The sequence below is a fragment of the Mustelus asterias genome, chromosome 1, assembly GCF_964213995.1.
Source record: "Mustelus asterias chromosome 1, sMusAst1.hap1.1, whole genome shotgun sequence".
Lineage (NCBI taxonomy): Eukaryota > Metazoa > Chordata > Chondrichthyes > Carcharhiniformes > Triakidae > Mustelus > Mustelus asterias.
This window is the reverse complement of record NC_135801.1, coordinates 130,656,651-130,677,628: the sequence shown is the minus strand read 5'-3', so window position 1 is coordinate 130,677,628 and position 20,978 is coordinate 130,656,651. Positions and strand designations below refer to the sequence as shown.

Genomic DNA, 20,978 nt, shown 5'->3' with positions numbered 1-20,978 from the left:
AAAATAGGTATTGATTAAACTATAGGAAACAAGTGGTTGTGGATATATCTGTATTTCAGTTCACCAGTAGTGTGACACATATCAGTGCCATTGATGATGTTGTAATGCAGATAAATAATTTGTAGCTGAGATTGACAAACTTGGGACAGTTTTGTTCCATGCTGCCAAATTTATCATAGAATCCCTACAGTACAGAAGAAGGCCATCCGGCCATCAAGCCTGCACCAACAATAATCCCACCCAGACCCTATCCCCCCTAACCCATTTACCTTGCTAATCACCCTGACAAGGGGAAATTTAACATGGCCAATCAACCTAACCTGCACATCTTTGCAGTATGGGAGGAAACCTACGCAGACATGGGGAGAGCGTGCAAGCTCCACACAAAGTCAACTGAAGCTGGAATTGAACCCGGGTCTCTGGCACGGTGAGGCAGCAATGCTTTAAGGAGGGAAAATTGCACATTGGGGAACCAGCGTACTAAATGTAAAGGGATCTAGATGGGTTGGGAGAGTGAGCTGGCAATTGGCGAATAGCGTTAAATGTGGGGAAAAACAATGTAATGATTTGAGTGATTGAGGGATATTAGTATTTGTGACTGGTTGGCTGCACTCTTCGGGTCCTTGTTCCTAATGTGGCAATTTTGTAATGGTAAAACATTTTGGGAGAAACATGGATTAGTCAGCAAAAAAACTGAGCCATAATAAAACTGCCAAAAGTCTTGAAAATCAAAGCAAAGTACAGAAGTCAAACATTTTGTGGTAATAAGATACTTTTATTTCTCGCTCTCCTCCCTACACATCAGCTCAATACTGATCATATTTTATTTTAGAAAAAAGAGTAAAGAACTGTAACGTTCATTGGCACCTGTGGAAGGTGATAGGGACCTCGCGCTCTGTTGTGCAATATTGTATCTCAACTCCACTCCAGTCCTATCTCCTTATACATTGGTGTCCAAAAATCTTAACTATCTCCATTCAAGATTGAGTCAGATTGAGCATTAGTTACCTCTCGGGTTGAGAATCCCAAGACTTTCAGTGAAGAAATCTCGCCACATCCCAGTCCTAAATGACTGATTCTCTTGTCCTGAGATTGACCTCAGTTTGACTTACCAGCCAAAGGGGACAGTCTCTCTCTGCATCTATCCTGTGGAACCAAAAATTGTTTCAACAATGTGCCCCCTCATTCTTCAAAACTTCAGAGAATATTTGTCTATTCTACTCTCCTCTTGTAGGTCAATCCTTTCATCCCAGGAATCAACACTTCCTCAAAGTCAATAAAAAAAACTCCTTTGGGAAGGGCCCAATTTGGACAACTTGCAGTAATGACTCAAGTCAAAGATATTTCATGCAAATTAATAGTATTTGATTAGATTGCTGGTGTAATTTTTGTTTTTGCATAACCAGTGTTCAACTCATGAGCTACGTATGGCCATCAAGTCCTGACAACGAAGCTCTTGAAGCCAAACCAACTCCTTTCCGTACTTATTAACATGTTTGCATTTGATGGTATCCTTGATTGCTTCATTATTGAATAACTCCTAAAATGGAATTCCAAGATCTTAATATGTGCAGATTGAGAACTGTGCCTGTTAATGGAACATTGTTTTAGACTTTTTATATTTGCCCCATGAGATTCTGTGCTATGCATCTAAATTACCCACATGGAAACTCTTGCGACATTTCTGAACTGCACAAAGTTATAAACACAAAATTGCTTTTGTTTTTCTAGCTTGAAAGATGAAGAAGAACAAATGTGTCCTATTTGTCTACTGGATATGCTTGACGAGGAAAGCTTGACTGTGTGTGAAGAAGGCTGTCGGAATAAACTTCACCATCACTGCATGTCAATCTGTAAGTTTGTTCACTTTTACGTTGATTGTAATCACAAGATGTAATGTTTCATGTTCTTTTTGTCCAATGCTGAACTACTTTGGTTTACTAGTAAATAAGTAACACAGTCATTTGTTTTTTGAACTGGTACTATTTTATCTGTGGAGCAATGGTTGGTAAGGTTATCTGGAACTTTTTATTTCACTTGCTCGATATGCTCAATTTTTCGTTGTGTAAAATAAATTCAAATCTCCATACATTTGAAATAAACTTGATTACTTCCTTTATTTTTGTCATTAGTTGCTTGTTTTTAGTCTACATCTTTTGGTCTTTGACCTGCCACCGGTCTAAAGATAGTAACTGATTTAGAAGATCCTTGCACATTGCAAACTGTTTATTGACAAACAGTTTAAAATTCTATTCAGCTGAAATCTAAGCTCCTGAAGTGAAAATCATGCAAGAATCATCTAAACCAGTTTTTGTTTGTGTGGGATCTGTGCTTATCCCAAGTATGACGCATGATGATCATGGCCACTTCCCAAATAGCAACTGGATTAGTAAAGACCAGGCTTGCCAATCTACGTACCTGGAGCAAAGTCGAGCAGAGATCCAAGTAACTGTGTTGCTTTCATAGTTTAACAGTCTCTGTACGGATCTACAAATTTCATGTGCTTGCTATATACCTCATTATGTTGTTTGCATCAGGAGTCATCACCTAGATATCACCTGAGCAGTGCCTTAAAAATTGATACGGTGGTGGTCCAGAAATTAAAGACAAAATAAAATGAGTTTGTTGCAACTTAAAATGAAGCTTGATGTTTCAGTTATTTTCAGTAATGTATTTAGTCATGTTGGACTTTATTCCAGGGGCTGAGGAATGCAGAAGAAACCGAGAGACACTCATCTGTCCTCTTTGTAGAGCCAAATGGAAGTCCCGTGAACTGCACAGGTAAGAAAACTAACCAACGCCCTCCTCCACCTACCTCCCCCAGACCATGATCCCACCACTGAAAATCATGCCATTGTTTCTAGGACTGTCACTGACCTCATCTCTTGTGGAGATCTTCCCTCCACAGCTTCCAACCTCATAGTTTCCTAACCCTGATCACCCGCTTCTACCTTCTTCCCAAAATCCACAAACAGGACTGTCCTGGTAGGCCCATCGTGTCAGCCTGTTTCTGCCTCACTGAACTCATTTCTTCCTAATCTTGACTCCATCCTCTCTCCTCTTGTCCAGTCCCTTCCCACCCACATCCACGATTCTTCTGATTCCCCATGTCATATCAACAACTTCCAGTTCCCTGGCCCAAACTTCCGCCTCTTTACCATGGATGTCCCAGCCCTCTATACCTCCATTCCCCACCACGGTGGCTCTTCGCTTCTTCCTTGAATAGAGGCTGAACAATTCCCATCCAGCACCACTCTCCTCCGTCTGGCTGAACTTATTTTCTCACTGAACAATTTCACTCTTAACTTGTCTCACTTCCTCCTAATGAAAGATATGGCACTGGGTACTTGCATGGGTCCTAGTTATGCCTGTCTCTTTATTGGGTATGTGGAACATGTTTTGTTCCAGTCTTACTCCGGCCCCCTCCCACAACTTTTATCTGTAGTCGGTGACTATTTCGGTGCCACTTCATGCTCTTGCCTGAACCTGGAAAAAATTATCAATATCACTTCCAATTTTCACCCCTCTTATGGTCCATCTCCAACTCTTCCCTTCCTTGAACTCTGTCTCCGTTTCTGGCAGTAAAATATCCACTAATATCCATTAAAAGCCCACTGACTCCCATAGCTACCTTGACTACGGCTCTTCACAGTCCATACTCTATAAGGGCTCCATCCCATTCTCTCAGTTCCATCGCCTCCATAGCATCTATTCAATGATTCCACTTTTCAAAATGGGGCTGCTGATATGTTTTCCTTAATTGTAATTTTCCACCCACTGTAGTTGACAGGGCTCTCAACTGTGTCCAACCCATCTCCTGTGCAACTGCTCTCTCAGCAACCCCCCACCCTCCTAGAACCGGGATAGGGTCCCCCTTTGTCCTCACTTTTCACTTCATCAGCCTCCAAAGCCAAAGGATCATGCACCGCCATTTCCACCAATTCCCACCATAATGTCACCACCAAACACATCTTCCTCTCACTCCCCCCTGTCAACATTCCACAGGGACTGTTCCCTCCAGGATATCCTGGTCCACTCCTCCATCACACCCAAAATTACACCCCTGCCCACGGGCTCCTTTCCATGCAATTATAGAAGGTGCAACACCTGCCCCATACCTCCTCCCTGCTCACCATCTGAAGTCCTAAACACTAGTTTCAGGTAAAGCAACACTTCATGTGCACCTCCTTTAATCTGATCTATTGCATTTGCTGCTCCCCAATGTGGTCTACTCTACAGCGGAGAGACCAGACGCAGATTAGGTGACTGCTTTGCAGAGCACCTTTGGTCCGTCTGCAAGCAGGACCCAGAACATCAGTCGCTTGCTATTTCAACGCCATCCTGCCCTCATGTCACATGTCCGCCCTTGGCCTGTTGCAATGATCCAGTGAAGCCCAACGCAAACTGGAGAAATAGCACCTCATCTTACTACAGCCTTCCGGGCGTTCAACTTGAGAGCATGAACGCTGTCCTCCACCTTCACTCCATTTCCATTAATTTCATTTTATCTTATTTATATTATTTTCATTCATCGATTCATTTTTAAAAACCTTGCTTCCCATCTTTTTTCCCCAAACTGCAGTCTCCCCTCCCTCCACTCGACAAGGGCCATCTGTTCCATGTTTCAGGTTGTCTTTTGACACTCTGCTGACCTTTGCTCTTAATGACCTGCTATCAGCACCCTTCTTAGCCATGATCAACACCATTTGCATTCTCTTTGACAAGGATGCCATAGACAAAAAGTCAATCCATTTTCTTCAGCTCTGACGAAGGGTCATATTCTGAACATTGGCTCTATTCTCTCTCCACAGATGCTGTTCAGACCTGTTGAGATTTTCCAATATTTTCTCTTTTTTGTTATGTAAGGAAACTACTGTTGACTATGAAATATTGCATTTCAAACTTTTAGCCTTCAATTCCCGGTGTTGCATTTTAGATTTTGTAAATTTGAAAAGATTACTTCAAGTCAGAAAACTCCATATGTGGTGTCCCTGGTGGCCAAGAATGCTCCATATTCCCATACAGCATCGATTGAAGATACCCTCTTGTTCTGTACTGGAATTTACCAACGCTGTTTGTGGTAGCCAGTAAAATTTAAAACATAAGCTCTGTGCCTGAATGAGTACATCATCAGGGTATCTAAAAGGTATCCCTATCAGCACAGCACGCCATCCCAATATTTAATGTTATTGATACAGTTCAACTGTGTGATACCTATTCATCACAGGATTTTGCATGAATGTAGATACATTGAAGATGCTTGCCATTCACTGTACAAAATCTAGAACCATGATTTTTAACTAGTCCATTATATGTGACCAAGTGTGGACAAAAACCATTTTTATGCTTTTGAATTGATTATCTAGTTCAACAATTGACATGTCTCAATATGCACGTGTACCTCCTCACAATGTGTTCACTGTGGCAAATTTGAATTAAGGTTTTTTAACTAACATACGATTCTGGCCAAATTTAGGTAGACTAATTTCCTTGATTTCAACAAGATCAGCTGTAAAATCAAAGCTTGTGTGCTTCGAAAACCATGCCTTCAAAATAATAATTTCATGGGAATCTGATTAACATTCGTTCATTCGGTGCTTTCTTTGAATTTCACAATGCCATTTTGTACTTTTGCCTTATAAAAGCCATGAGTCTCAAAGCTCAGTACAAATCCAGAGTCAGCCACTAGAGGTCGATCCACAGAGGCGACAGCAGGAGAGTGACTTCAACCTGCGTCATTATGGAGTTCAACAAATCCCCCAAGCTTACAAAGAGTTGGCAGAACCCTGGATTCAGGTGAAGAGATTTTATAATTATGTTTTACATGAGAACAGATGTTGCATATTAGGAATTATTTTCCTTTAACTGGAAATACACAGTTATTCCTATTATGAATGTTGCAAAACTTTACACCAGTATCAGTTAATAAAATTCTTCAAAGTGGTGGCATGTTTACATTGTAAAGCCAAAAGTGATGCCCTTTTCAAACTGACAATTTTCAGCAAACAAATTCTACATTAAAATGTTTTTGGTCAAATTTAGGAAGTGGTTTATAACTGCATGCTCCATCTGTGGCTGTGACACTGTCCACTTTTCTTCTTTAGGTATTTGGAATGGAACTGGTTAGTTGTCTCTTTTCTCGGAACTGGAATGTACGCGAGATGGCATTAAGGCGACTTTCACACGATGTTAGTGGTGCCTTGCTGTTGGCAAATGGCGAAATCCGTACTGGAAGTTCCTCCTGTAGTAATGGAAGCGACACTGGATCCAGTAGTCTGACAGGAGCCAATGGGTCATCTCAGACTGATATCTCAGGAGATGTGGTGGTGGAGTCATGTTGCAGTGTACTCTCTATGGTCTGTGCTGACCCAGTCTACAAAGTGTATGTCGCTGCTTTGGTAAGTCACCAATTTAATATTTAGAATGCAAAACAACAATTGATTATACAAAATGTTCAATGTATCTAATGCTGGGCAACAATTCCAAATCACTCAACCCAACCCCAGTTAGATTACAAAATCCAGATTGTTCAAATAAATCTAAATCTATGTGGATTTTAAGATAAATCTCAAGTGGCAGATGCAATTCAGTTCCGTTAAAATTGCATTCGGCTTACTGTCTTTGTGACCGGTTCTATGTTATGAGTTTATGACCTGCACAGGATTTATTATTCCAAATGTAATTGATTAATGGTAGTGATTTTATTAATTATGCCTGACTGCTAGAAAGGGTATTTAGTGACTTGAATAATTACTTCACATCAACTTCACAACAACAGATCTCATGTTTCTATGATATTTGTCTAGTCTCCTAGTGTCTTTCTGTTCAATTTTGCCTATTCTAAAATTTATTCTTCACAGTTGTCCACTTCAATTGTTTTTCTGTATATTTAGTGGTGTCATGTGGATGTGACTTGGATCAGTTAGCTTAAAATGAGATGTTTTGTTCATAGTTAAATGACTGCTATATTTGATTTATGGCATCAGTGATTGCACATAACAGCACATTTATTTGTTTATCATCTAGGCAGCACTATGGTGTTTTCCTTGAAATTTGCATGTGCCAGCCACCTTTGGGCTAATGTAATTGTCAAGTTTGGGTTGGCTACTATGTTGAAATAGTTCTATGCCACTGAATTTCTGACTTGAGACTTAGACCATAAGAAATAGAAACAGGAGCCCCCTCGAGCCTGCTCATGGCTGATCCAACATTCCTACATCCACTTTCCTGCCCTTTCCATGTAACCCTTGATTCCCTGTTAATCAAAAATTTATCACAGCTTTAAATATATACTATGACTCTGCCCCCATAGTTCTCTGTCAAGGAGTTCCAAGGACATTCAACCCTCCAAGAAGAAATTCCTCCGCATCTCAGTCTTAAATTGGCACCCCTTTATTCTGAGACCATTCCCTCGGGTCTTAGACTCTCCCATGAGGGGAAATATCCTCTCCGCATTTACCCTGTTTAATCTTTCCTTATAAGATAATCCTTCCATACCATCATCTTAGTGCACCTTCTCTAAACTGCTTTCAATGAAATAATATCTTGCCTTAAATAAGGGGACCAAAACTGCTCACGATATTCACCAGTACCTTGTACAGTTGCAGCAAGACTTCTCTACTCTTGTACTCCAGCCCCCTTGAAATAAGAGCCAGCATTCCATTGGCCTTCACCTGTGTGGTTTTCTTGTGCTTTGTGCACAGTATTCCCAAGTCCCTTTGTGTTGCAGCTTTCTGCAGCTTTTCTCCATTTAGATAATGCTCTTCTTTTGCTCTCCCTTCCAAAATAAACAACTTAATAATTTCCTATATTGTACTCCCACTTGCCAACATTTTGCCCACTTAGCCTATCAGTATCTCTTTGTAAACTGTTTGTATCCCCCACGCAACTTGCCTTTCTACCTATTTTTGTCATCTGCAAATATGGCTACTGTATGTTTGCTTCCTTCCTCCAAATCATTAATATATATTGTAAACAGTTGCAGTCCCAACACTGAATTTTGTGGAGCCCCACTGATTACAGGTTGCCAACCTGAAAGAAAGCCCCTTACCCTACCCTCTGTTTCCTGCCCATTAACCAATTCTCTATCCACGCCAACACCATGGGCTCTTATGACTTGACCTTTTTTGTGATTTACCTTGCTCAATGCCTTCAGGAAGATCAAATACAACACATCTATTGGTTCTCCTCTGTCCATTCTCATTGAGACTTCATGAAAAACTCTTTTCATAAGGCTATGCTGATTCTGCTTGATTAGATTAGGGGAAAATTCCAACATGTTCAAAACTAAGCACAACAGATCTCTCATTTTGCATGGGACATAGGCTGGAGTGTTTTGCTTGTAATGTTTATTGAATGAAGGTATGTTTAAGCTGGGAATGAAACACTTTGTTTTTTAGGGATCTTAAGTGTTTTAATTGTCCTCTCAACGTGGATGAAACTGATGTGATACAAAAACAATACTCCTTCACTCTGCTCCTGTAGTGTGTCTCAGTACCAAATTCAGAAGGGCAACTTCTTTGGAATGTAGATTTTCAAAAGGAATTTGATTAGATACCGTATAGGAGGTTTGTTAGTAAAATAAGGTTCCTGGCATTACAGGATATTTGACAACAGCAGTAAGCATTTGAAATGAGTCGTGGTTAATGGGTGCTTTCCAGCGTATATAAGCAGTTGTGCCCTTCGGCCAGTATTTGGTGCCATTGTGTGGGTGTTCTTGCAGACACTGAAAAGTGTTCTAATCAACTTCAGGAGGACATAGACAAATTGTAAATCAGGCATGAGTGAAATTTAATACAGAAAAATGAGGGGTGAAAGATTTTAGAAAGAAGAACGGGAATATGCACAAGATGGGCAGACGCAGAGGGTTGGTTTCAAGACCTTTTGAGAGGTTGAGTTGGTAAAGCTATCTTTAAGGAAAAATGACCTGTCCTAGTTTTATAAATGGATGGAGTACAAAAGCAGATAGAAATACCTATGTCTATAGGGATCATTGGTTAAGCCACAGTTAGAATAATTGTGTCCAGTTTTGGATCATTTATTGTTAGGGTCATGTCAAGAGTTCAGATTCAAAGAACAAAGAAAATTACAGCACAGGAACAGGCCCTTCGGCTCTCCAAGCCTGCACCGACCATAATGCCCGACTTAACTAAAACCCCCTACTCTTCTGGGGACCATATTCCTCTATTCCCATCCTATTCATGTACTTGTCAAGACGCCCCTTAAAAGTCACTACCATATCTGCTTCCACTACCTCCCCTGGCAACGAGTTCCAGGCACCCACCACCCTCTGTGTAAAAAGAAATCTGCCTCGTACATCTCCTTTAAACCTTGCCCCTCGCACCTTAAACCTATGCCCCCTAGTAATTGACTCTTCCACCCTGGGAAAAAGCTTTTGTCTATCCACTCTGTCCATGCCTCTCATAATCTTGTAGACTTCTATCAGGTCTCCCCTCTCGAACCTCCGTCACTCAAGTGAGAACAAACCAAGTTTCTCCAACCTCTCCTCATAGCTAATGCCCTCCATACCAGGCAACATCCTGTTAAATCTTTTCTGTACCCTCTCCAAAGCCTCCACGTCCTTCTGGTAGCGTGGCGACCAGTCTGGAGACAATACACATCTTTTTAGCCTGTCTTGATGCTCTCTCCACTCACGTTGTTTTGTTTCTTAAAGACTTGATTAGTTGTAAGCATTCGCATTCCAACCATTATTCATGTAAATTGAGTCTGTGTCTTTATAAGCTCTGTTTGTGAACAGAATTCCCACTCACCTGAAGAAGGGGCTTAGAGCTCCGAAAGCTTGTGTGGCTTTTGCTACCAAATAAACCTGTTGGACTTTAACCTGGTGTTGTTAAACTTCTTACTGTTAAGGATCCCAGTGCAAAGAAGAGCATGGAATTCCCCTGGTATCCTAACTAATGTTGTTACCACAGCCAATGGAGTGCTTGATAGTGAAGTCATGCTTTAGTAACATTTTAGAAGTTAATTGAAGTTGGTTTTGACAGGAGGCTTTTGTTTTACCCACAGTAAAATGTGATGTATGATACTTGGAGGTGTTCATTGTGCATGATTTATTAGATTCAGTGCAGGCTTATTAATGGTTATAGGTAAATAGCCTTTTGTTTTATGATTTTTATAATAGGTTTGTGAATGATGGGGCTCATTTTAACATAAGCATTTATGACTTCCAGCAATGCAAATGGGTGAAATTTGAAACCCCAATCATTCCTCTTCAGTATTATCAACACTGTCCTTTAGAATTCATAACCTCTTTACTGAGGCTGACATTTACTTGTGGCATTTTGTTTAGAGAAGTTGGCATGCATGGACATAGAAAAGCATTGTGCATTTAGGTTTGCTAGCATGTGACTTGTAAAAAGGGTCTTCTGTTGCACATTTATATTATGTTGCCGTAGTTTTTTAAAGCAAAGCATCCAGGCCTATAAATAACTGGTAAAAATAATGGCCCAAATTTTACAGTTGTAATGACGGTGGAACTGTTTGCTGTTATTACTTGTGAAACTGACAGCAACTTCAGGTCTCCACACATGCACAATTAAGCATGAAAATTTGGAAGATTTTTGTCTTTCAGATTAAATATTAAACAAAGGCTTGTCTTTCCTAGAGTGCATGGAATAGATCCTCCGCTGCTGTTGAAATGCTTGCAGCTGGAAAGCAATTTAGAAATCACTGGTTTGTTTTGCACTTCCACTTTTTATGCTTCAGTTCTCCACTCTGAAAAGCTAATTTTATGGAGTATCTTAATTTCTCCATTCCATGAATCCATAGATAATTAAAATACTATTTTAACGTTTGCTATTTCAACTTCTACCTTTAATCCCATGTGTATGTCCAGTATTTATTGCACTCTTTCTGTAAAATTATAAAAACAAGTGATAAAACTGTCTTAATTCCTGGTTTGCTGTTTGGGAAATTTCTTCAATTGGACTATTCAGCCTGCTTAATGGCATCACTGCTGAATTCCAAAAACAAATTAGGATTGTGATCTCATTAGATTTGTGTACAGTTTTCTTTGAGATGTATTGTCATTTTGCTGCTGACTTCAAAATCTGGTCCATGGTAGAGAGGTGAGAAATGATTGGGTTTCAAATTTTATCCATTTGCTAATTTATGATTATACGCCGATCACATCTTGAGAACATTTTTTAAACAAAGAAAACACCTAGCTATTCTTCCCTGCGCACTGGCAAATTCATGAGCATCAGACCATATACATATCATAATGTAAAATGCACCACTATTAATGAACTGACCAAGCAGATGTATCTCCTGTTTTAATGCTATGCTGCAGTAATGGAGAATCGCCCAAGGATCAATACTTATGAATACTGCTTATGTAGGCATACTGTTGAAGAACTAAATGTGAGGTTGACCATTTTGGCAGGATGAATAAAAATGAAACATATTAGCTAAATGGTGAGAGATTGCAGAACTCTGAGATGCAGAGGGATCTGGATGTCCTACAGCATGAATCACAAAACGTTAGTATGCAGGTACAGCAAGTAATTTGAAAGTTAATAGAATGTTATTGTTTATTGCAAGGGGAATTGCATATAAAAGTTAGGAAGGCAAGTTTTATAGGGCAGTGGTGAGGCTGAATCTGGCATACTGTGTTACAGTATAGGCTTCATTTAAGGAAAAATGTAAATGCATTGGCATCAGTTCAGAAAAGATTTACTGAACTAATACCCGGACTGGGTGAGTTGTTTTGAGGAAAGACTGGACAGCCAAGCTTATATCTGCTGGAGTTTAAAAGAGCAAGAGGTGACTTGATTGAAACATACAAGATCCTGAGGGGAATTGACTGGATGAATGTGCAAAGGATGTTTCCTGTTGGCAAACATAGATTTAGGAGTCACTGTTTAAAAATAAGGTCAACTGTTTAAGACTAGATGAGGAAAAGCGTTTTGAGAGTTGAGAGACTGGAATTTTCTTCCCTAAAAGGTGGATGAAGCAGAGTCTTTGCATTTCTTTAAGGCAATAGATAGATTCTTGATGAGTAAGGGATGAAAGGTTATTGGGGTAGACAGGAATGTGAAGTTGAAGTTAAAATTAGATCAGCCATGATCTTGTTAAATAGTGGAGCAGGTTTGAGGAGCCGAGTGGCCTACTTCTATTCTGAGACTGCATTCCATAAGATTCACAAAGCTGCACTCCCCCTCTACTAGCGCACTTCCAACTCTTCTGCAGACCGCTGGCTTCGCTAAGATGGTACTGCTTTTGGATTTTTTTGAATCCCAGTCTCCCAGCTGGACCTCCAGGGCTTCTGAACTCTTTAAACCCCCCCCTCCCCACAAGCATAAAAACTATGACCTTTCGCCAGCTTCTCTGCTCCCAAGAACTTCTCCTGAATCCTAACTATGCCAAATGTCTCCCAGGCTTCTGAGAGCTGCAAACCATATGAGGTCCAAACTGTAGCTAACTTCTCCCAGCAAAAGCACATATGAATTGAAATCCGTAAACCTTGATAAGCTCCACCCATTTCCATGACAATTGACAATCTATTTTTGGCATAACAAGCAAGGTGGGTAAGGGGAAACCAGTGGTAATGTTTGTATTCGAAGAAGGTATTTGCAAAAATCATGTAATAGGTTGTTGTACAAGGTTAGAGCTCATCAGATATTAGGAGTAATCTATTACCATGGATTGAAGATTAATTATGTGACCTCGTGAGAAGGGATGAAATGACTTTCCTCCTCTATCATCTGATCATAGCAGTTATTTTTGTGAATTTATAAGAATGTAGGTATTAATTTAATGTTTGTGCTTAATCATTTACGTGCTGGTTGCAAAGAAACCAATCTGACAGGCTTTCATGAATTTAAAATACATTGTATATTTTAGAAAGTAAACCCATGTCCTGCTTTTTGCCCCACGCACACATGTACAGAATAGCAGGTTTTACAGCAGCAGGTAACTTATTAGCTAAATGCTAAAAGACAAAAAATGGGGGATTTGCTGTTAGGAGTTCTTCACTGCTATCTGTTACTGCAGCAGAATTTTTCCATGTTGGTTTTTTTAAACTACAATTTCTGGTGATGGTCTCTCTCTCTCTGCCGGATTTTGAACTGTTAAAGTAGATGGGGTCTTGAACTTGGGAGGGAGAAATTAGCCAGTGAAATTCAAGGTTGCTATCACACTTGCCCTCATATCACATTACTGACATTCAGCAGGCAAATAGAATAAAAGCAAAATACAGGAAATCTTGGAAATATGAAATAAAAGCTAAGTGCTGGAAAAACCCAGCAGGTCTGGCAACACCTGCGGAGAAAAGCCATTAACATTTCGAGTCCAATATGACTGTTCAGAACTGGCTGCAAAGCTCAACTTAGACCAGCTAAGTGATGCTGAGGCTGTTTCTAGTGGCAAGGGATCTAGAACTAAGGATCGTAGTCTCAGGATAAAGGATTGGCCGTTTAGAACTGAAGCGGATAAATTTCTTCAGACTTGTGCATTTTTGGCATCCTCTGCCTCAGGATTTAGGGTTTCCAGCCTTTGAGTCCTCAGTAGGGAAGTGTATCACAGTGATTATGCTACTGTAATGCAGAAGCTTCAACTAATGATCTGGGGACCAGTTCAAAACCCACAATAGACGCTGAGGGATTTAAATTCTGCTAATTAATTTTTTTTTTTAACTAATCTTTAATGGTAACTCTGGAACTACTGGATATCAGTTCGGGAAGAAATCTAACGTGGCTTGAGACACATAACAATATGGTTAACTGCATCTGAGATGGCAACATATACCAAACTGGTGCGATGAAGTTGAAGAATGAAACCAGATGGATTATTCTCCATAGACCCAAGCCTGGTCAACAGTATAAAGTCCTCCTTGCTAATAGAATTTGTGCCAAAGTTGGGAGTGGCCCTTGGACTAATCGAGCAAGGTCACACTTAACAAAATCAAACCTTTCAACCAATCTTCCGAACTCACCGCTGGGTATGTCCTGCTCTACTGGCAGGACTTGCCCATCAGAGATGGTGCACAGTGGTATACAGTCAAAAAGGCCTTCAGGACACTCAATCCTATAAAGTCTCATGGTGCAAGTCAAACAAAGGCAAGAGACTTTCTTGATTACCAGCCACTGCCCTCCCTTGGTGATGAATTAGTACTGCTCTGTATTGAACAGCACTTGGAAGAAGTGTTGCAGGAAAGAGTGCAGAATGTTCTCTCAGTGGGATATTTCACTGCCCATCGCCAAAAGTAGCTTGGTAGCACCATTACTGACTGAGCTGACATCCTGAAGGACTTATCTCCCAGATTGCTTACCTCGTCCTCAATCTGCCTAATGTAGATGTGTTTGACTGTGATTACTAGTAGGAGTGACCGCTGCAGTGAGAACATGGACATAGTATGTGAATTCCATAAATTAGAGTTGACCTCCAGGCAGCATTTGCTAGAGTGAGGCATCAAGGTCCTAGAGTAAAACTGCAGTCAATGAATTGGATAAAACTCTCAAAGCTGGAATCTGTGCAAAGGAAGTTGACGAATGTTGTTGGAGGCCATTAATTTCAGTCCCGGGACGTAGTTGCAAATTTTAGACCCAACCATCTTCAGGTGCTTCCTTGATGACTTTCTCATCTCTTGATATGTTTGCTCATGATTGCGGTGTTGAGCTCTTCGCATCACCTCAGATAAGGAAGCAATCCATGCCTGCATGCAACAAGGCCAAGCCACCAATCTGGTTTTGAGTAAGTGACGATGTTTATACCAGGTGAGAATCATCTCTCTCTCTCTCTCTCTCTCTCTCTCTCTCTCTCTCTCTCGAGAGAGAGAGAGAGAGAGAGAGAGAGAGAGAGAGCGAGCCTAACACTTGGCATTCAACAGGATCATCATCAAATTTGGAAGAGTCATATTGAACTCAACATCAGCTCTGTTTCTCTCCATAAATGCTGCCAGACCTGAGTTTCTCCAGTACTTTGTTTTTATTCCAAATTTCCAGCACCTAGTATTTTGATTTTATTCCATCATCACATCCCTACATCAACAACCTGGTGGTCACCATTGACAAGAAACTTAATTGTACCAGTCACCATGCAACAATTACAAAAGCAGATCAGAGACTGGTTATTAAGCGATTATCTCTTGAGTCTCCCAAATCTTTTCACCCTATACGTGGCACAAATCAAATACTCTTTGGCCTGGATAGGAGAGATATTTTCAGTTAAGTTTATGGTTTCAAAGCTAATTTACTGATGGACACCAGGGTAGTGCTTAAATGTTGAGGCTTACAATTTGGCTGTCTTAAGGCGAGGAAAAGGTGTGGAATGTTGACATGAGTTGGAAGTCTGGTGCTTTTAGGCTGTTTGATATCGATGAGGCAAAGATGTGTTTATGCACCAAAAGATAGTTCATTCTGAGTCCCATCACTGCTTTTTTGCATTAAAATATTGATTTGCATTTAGTTCGAAAAAATTCATTGACCGTGTTGCACTGTTTCTACATGTTCTTTTTAAATGAGTTATAAACCAATAGGTTTATTGGACAACAAAATATAAATAACTAAATAAAACAACTATTTTAGAGGGGCGGCACGGTAGCACAGTGGTTAGCACTGCTGCTTCATAGCTCCAGGGACCTGGGTTCGATTCCCGGCTTGGGTCACTGTCTGTGTGGAGTTTGCACATCCTCCTCGTGTCTGCGTGGGTTTCCTCTGGGTGCTCCGGTTTCCTCCCACAGTCCAAAGATGTGCGGGTTAGGTTGATTGGCCATGCTAAAAATTGCCCTTAGTGTCCTGAGATGTGTAGGTTAGAGGGATTAGTGGGCAAATATGTAGGGATATGGGGGTAGGGCCTGGGTGGGATTGTGGTCGGTGCAGACTCAATGGGCCGAATGGCCTCTTTCTGTACTGTAGGGTTTCTATGATTATCTCACTTTTTTTGATTTGCACAGTGGCACGATAACAAATCCTGTCAAAACTATTTAGAAAGATATCTCCATAAAACAGGTTCTTGGTGTTTGCTCATTCTTGTATTATATTGTAAAATTAAATTTATTTATTGTCTTGGTAGAAAACCTTACGAGCCATGTTGGTCTACATACCTTGTCATGCAGTAGCAGAAAGGTCGCGACTTCAACGACTTCTCAGGCCTGTGGTAGAAACTATATTGGTCAAATGTGCAGATGCTAACAGGTAACTGAATAAACGATAAAGGCAGTTTTAAAGTTTAGAAATGTATAACAGTATCTCATTCACTAAATACAGATGTGTATTTTATATTTAATTTTGAATTGCAGATTAAAAGTTTTAAAATAGTGATGGAGTAGTTACAGAAACATATTGTGATGATAAGCTCCAAGAAGTAAGAGCTGATTACAACTCTTTGATCATGTGGCTACCCACTTATTGGGTCAGTGCAATGACTATGTTCAGTTTGGAGAACTTTGCTGTATTTGACTGATGAGCATAAGTAATCCCTGGACAGGGATATCTCATCTAGCTTAATAACTGCAATGAACCAATTTACTTCATAGTACTTGGCATTCCAGTGAGGCAAATTGAGCTTTGGCTTCATTGGACTTGGAAAGTTCTTGAAAAGCTTTCTGGTTATTGTCTGCAAAGTATAAAATGGTGTAGGATAATGTGTTAAAAAGTAGTTTTAAACATTTTATGAACATTTGCAGGCACATTATTAAATGCGCCAATTCCTCCCGTATGTTTATTTTTTAATTTAAAAGTTTTTGGTTATCAATATTTTACCTGAAGTTTTTGTCCATTCGGTTAGTCAAATTGTTTGACCATTTGTTATAGTGCAATATATTGTGACTAAGGGTAAATTGATGCCCTTGATCTTTGCATGTTCTCTACAGCGGTTCCACAGCTTTTTAGAATCATGCAGTGCAAAAGGCCATTCAGCTTATGCTTGTACTCTCTGTTTGAGAGAGCAGTCTAATTAAACCCACTTGCTCTCCTGCTCTTTTCCCCATAGCCTTGCAGTTTTTTCCTTATCTAAATCATTTTGGAAGTTACGATGCTGCTTCCACTGTCGCAGTCGATGAACCCCAGATCACTGTAAATATCTGCATTTACAAAGAGAAAGCTTCTGATCTCCCCCTCTAATGGTTTTTCCAATTATAATAATTATATTAAGATAATTATATGTTTTCTGATTGCTAACATGCAATTCTTTTTACCTACTTCAATCCAAATTGCAGTTCAGCTACTTCACACTTCATTTTCTTTTTCTTCCTTACAAATATCATTTTGAAGCTTTGCAGCTTTGTTGGCAATCAGCTAGTAAGTAATGGCAGCTTTACAGCCCTAACTGGAATAACACAAGTAAAATGTGATTTTTCGAAAGGTATCCAGATTTTCTGCAATTGAATTTATGACCCATTTAATGGAATCTAGTTATTTTATCACAAGTTTCTTTGCTTGAATCTTGATGTAATCTTCTAGTATTTGCCATAGTTATCATTTTTTAAAAATCTAATCCTGCAATAAATTGTTTTCTGAACTAAAATATTCTGATGCCATATTTTAAAATTGTGGCTTTATCCTTCTAACTTGTGCTAATTTGACGAGCAATAGTCAATTTTGGCTTGTAGCAATAACAGCTGTTGTATCAAAACCATTTGCACATCTAGAAACTGCAAAGTTAATTTTTGGGTGTATTCAGTTGGCCTCTGTTTAAAAATGTTGATTACATCTTACCTTGTATGTACATTTTGTTCTAATATGGACTGTACAAGTATTAGGAAATAAAAGTGTGATCATTTTTAAGTTAGTAAAAGAATAACATGCACACAGCCACATTATCACTTTTTTTTGCACTTTACTTTCAGTCGTACCAGTCAACTTTCTGTTTCTACACTGTTGGAATTGTGTAAAGGCCAGTCAGGAGAGCTTGCTGTGAGCAGAGAAATTCTTAAATCAGGCAAGAAACAGTTGGTATTACAATTTATTTGTGTATTTAGTGCTGTATCTTGTGTAAGTTGCTCTTTAGAAAAACTGTGATATTTGAACTGTCTTTCATGGCTGATAGAAACAAAGCTATTAATCTCTTTAGTTTCATAGGAGACAGCATGAATTGAACATTAAGTAATGTTGGGAATAACAGCACATCTTTCTGAAATTGTGAATGGATTTTCAAAGATGTGGCTGTGCAACTGTTGAAGTCACTCAGGCAGTTCACTTGAAAGTTGGCAATAGTTATCGGGCTGTATATAATGGATATGGTTCTTTAAAGTTTGTTTATTAGTGTCACAAGTAGGCTTACATCAACACTGCAATGAAGTTACTGTGAAAATCCCCTAGTTGCCACACTCTGGCAGCCGTTTGGGTACATTGAGGGAGAATTTAGCATGGCTAATGCACCTAACCGGCATGTATGACCTTGGTTGAAGCTTAGTCTGTCTAGCCTGTAGGAATTGGTAGAAATGCTGCAAATTAGCCTCGTCATCCCAAAGGAGGTGGTGATATTAGCAGTATTTTGCTTTAATTTTAGCAGAAATCTACAATTCTCCTCCCCTAAAGGTGGTGGATACTGGGGGTCAATTGAAAATTTTGACTGATTTATTTTTATTAGGTGGAATATGGATTTAAAGCGGTAACTAGAGCTGAAGGTATAGATCAGCTGTACTATTGAATGATGAAACGAGCTCAAATGGTTGAGTAGCCTACTGCTGTCCCTAAGCAGGAAATCCAATGGAAGCAAGAGAGTGAAAGCTGGCATATTTTAATTTGCAACTCCTATAATCTGAGCATTGCTGTATGGTGTTTTCTCCATGGCTATTAACTCTCTCTGGTGACTGTAACATCCTTGTAACCTATACTTGCTAGATGTCGAAAAACAGATGCTCATTAGGACGGCATTTCAAAGACAGGATGGCTAACACTATTGTTTTCTCCTCCTTATAGTGTCCATCGGGGTTGGAGGTGTTGACTATGTCTTAAACTGTATTCTGGGCACCTCAACAGAATCCACTAATTGGCAGGCTTTGCTTGGTCGTCTGTGTCTCATTGACAGACTTTTACTGGAATTTCCAGCTGAGTTCTATCCTCACATTGTTTCTGGCAGTGAGGGTCCAGTTGCTCAAACAGAACTTGTGCTAGAAAGGTAACCAATTTCATTTGTATTACCTTCACAAATTGATAGATAGGAATGTATCTTTATATATTTTACACCTGAGGCGATGGGTTTTAAATATTTTGAGTTGACGTTCACCACTGCATATAGATTTTGCCGAAGTAAATGACATGGGCTAATTGAAGTACAGTATTTTTTTCGGTGTTCTTTTATTTTTAAAATGTATGTCATTTTGAGTTTATCATTAGGGAGCTAATTTCCTCCATTATTATGTATGACCATTGTGGATTTATGTGCAGCTGCCCACATTGATAAATATTTGGTGTGAGTTTTTAAGTCGTGAACCAGTTGCAAAACCTCAGGTGTTCCTGTGTGCCAAAAGTTAGTTCGCAGTCAAAAAATTCAACAGGCCCACGTGTTGCAAAGGAGGAGGCATGGCTGCTTCTGGTCTATTGACACTTGTATTTAATGAGGGACTTGAGCAAGGAGCTGTGATCTAGTGCCTTCACAAGGCCAGCTTCTGGCAGATGAGCTGCTCTGCAAAGCAAATTTATTTTACAAATGCACATTGGCTGTCATGAATAAACTTTTTAATGTTAGTTTTGTAGGATCCTGTTTTTGGCCCAATGAGTATAGCTTAAATTTATTTTCTCTGCATCTGTTCATTTATTAATGTAAACATAACCAGTCTGTCAAAGTTACAAAAAAGTTGTGGTTCACACAAAATGCAAGTGGTTGCCATAGAAAGGCATTACATTTGTCAATAGAACAAAGAATTAATAGAAGTTCTTTTATGATGCGTGTTAAAAGGAGTTTGAATCTTTGTGAATCATACCAACAATGATGTGCTGTAGTGCAATAAAATGTTTTTGAGCCAGTCGCACAGCATTTAGTATGGGTAATATTGGTTGAAATAGTCATAATCCATAATTTGCCTTTGAAGTGCATAATTCAGAAGCAGGGGTCCTGTACAAAGGATAGAGGTTGCAAGCATTATATATGAGAATCCTGTCTATGGTCATTATAGAGCTGCAGTTGTGGACACTAGCTGCTTTTTAAGAATCCAATTTTACTGTACAAGTTATATTTATAGTAACATCTTTTAATCTAGAAAAATGAGTGAGCTTTACAAAGGTTTAAGGATAAAAATGTGGAGTTGAACAAGAGACCAAGTGGGGAAGGTGTTCAAAAGATGTGAATTTTAAAGAAGAGGGGAGCCTAGAGAAGCATAAGGAATTTGAGAAAATTCCAAAGTCGAGGTGGATGTCAGTGGTGGGACTTGAGGGTGGGTGACTGGAAATTCTTAAAACCAAATGAGAAACCCAAGACTTCAGGGAGAGTTGCAACACTGGAAAAGACTGGAGGGACGAGGCCATAGAGGGATCCAAACTTGAAGTTTAAATTGAGGCAACAGGGGACTGGAAGCCAATGTAGGTTAGTGAGGAGCAGGATTGATGCGGGTTAGGATTTTTGTAGCAGTGTTTTTGATGAGTTGGCATTGTGGAGAATTGGAGACCAGTCAGCAGAACAATAGAATTGTCTAATATAAAAGTGACATCAATTGGGGTTTCAGCAGCATATGGGCTGAGATAGGGTCCAGGCAGGTGATACTGAGGGATAAAGTTTGTGATATTTAGTCAGAAACTCAGCTTGGGGTTAGATAGACACCAAGTTTGCTAGCAGTGAACAGGATGGTGTGATGATTTTGGTATTCCCATTATTTGGCTCCATAAAATTATGACGCAACCAGGACTCAATGTTAGATGACCAGCTTGGATGCAGAAAGGAGAGGCCTGTCATTGGCATACATGTGGAAGCTGAATCCATATCTGGATGATGTCACTAGGGACATGATGTAATGGGGAAAAGGATGGAATTATGGATGGATTGTTGGGTTGATGTAACTAAACTGGACCAACCATATAAAT

The 20,978-nt window shown here is 39.7% G+C and overlaps 1 protein-coding gene across 1 annotated transcript in view; it reads left to right on the top strand.

Annotated features, from left to right (window-relative positions):
- Window positions 1-20,978, top strand: part of map3k1 (mitogen-activated protein kinase kinase kinase 1, E3 ubiquitin protein ligase) — a 110,923-nt gene that overhangs the window by 70,337 nt on the left and 19,608 nt on the right. Inside the window, exons 7-13 of the mRNA XM_078218874.1 lie at window positions 1,732-1,853; window positions 2,700-2,781; window positions 5,646-5,796; window positions 6,105-6,398; window positions 16,033-16,154; window positions 17,807-17,898; window positions 18,882-19,080. Of these exons, the coding sequence (XP_078075000.1) occupies window positions 1,732-1,853; window positions 2,700-2,781; window positions 5,646-5,796; window positions 6,105-6,398; window positions 16,033-16,154; window positions 17,807-17,898; window positions 18,882-19,080 (1,062 nt within the window). The remainder of the gene's footprint in view (window positions 1-1,731; window positions 1,854-2,699; window positions 2,782-5,645; window positions 5,797-6,104; window positions 6,399-16,032; window positions 16,155-17,806; window positions 17,899-18,881; window positions 19,081-20,978) is intronic.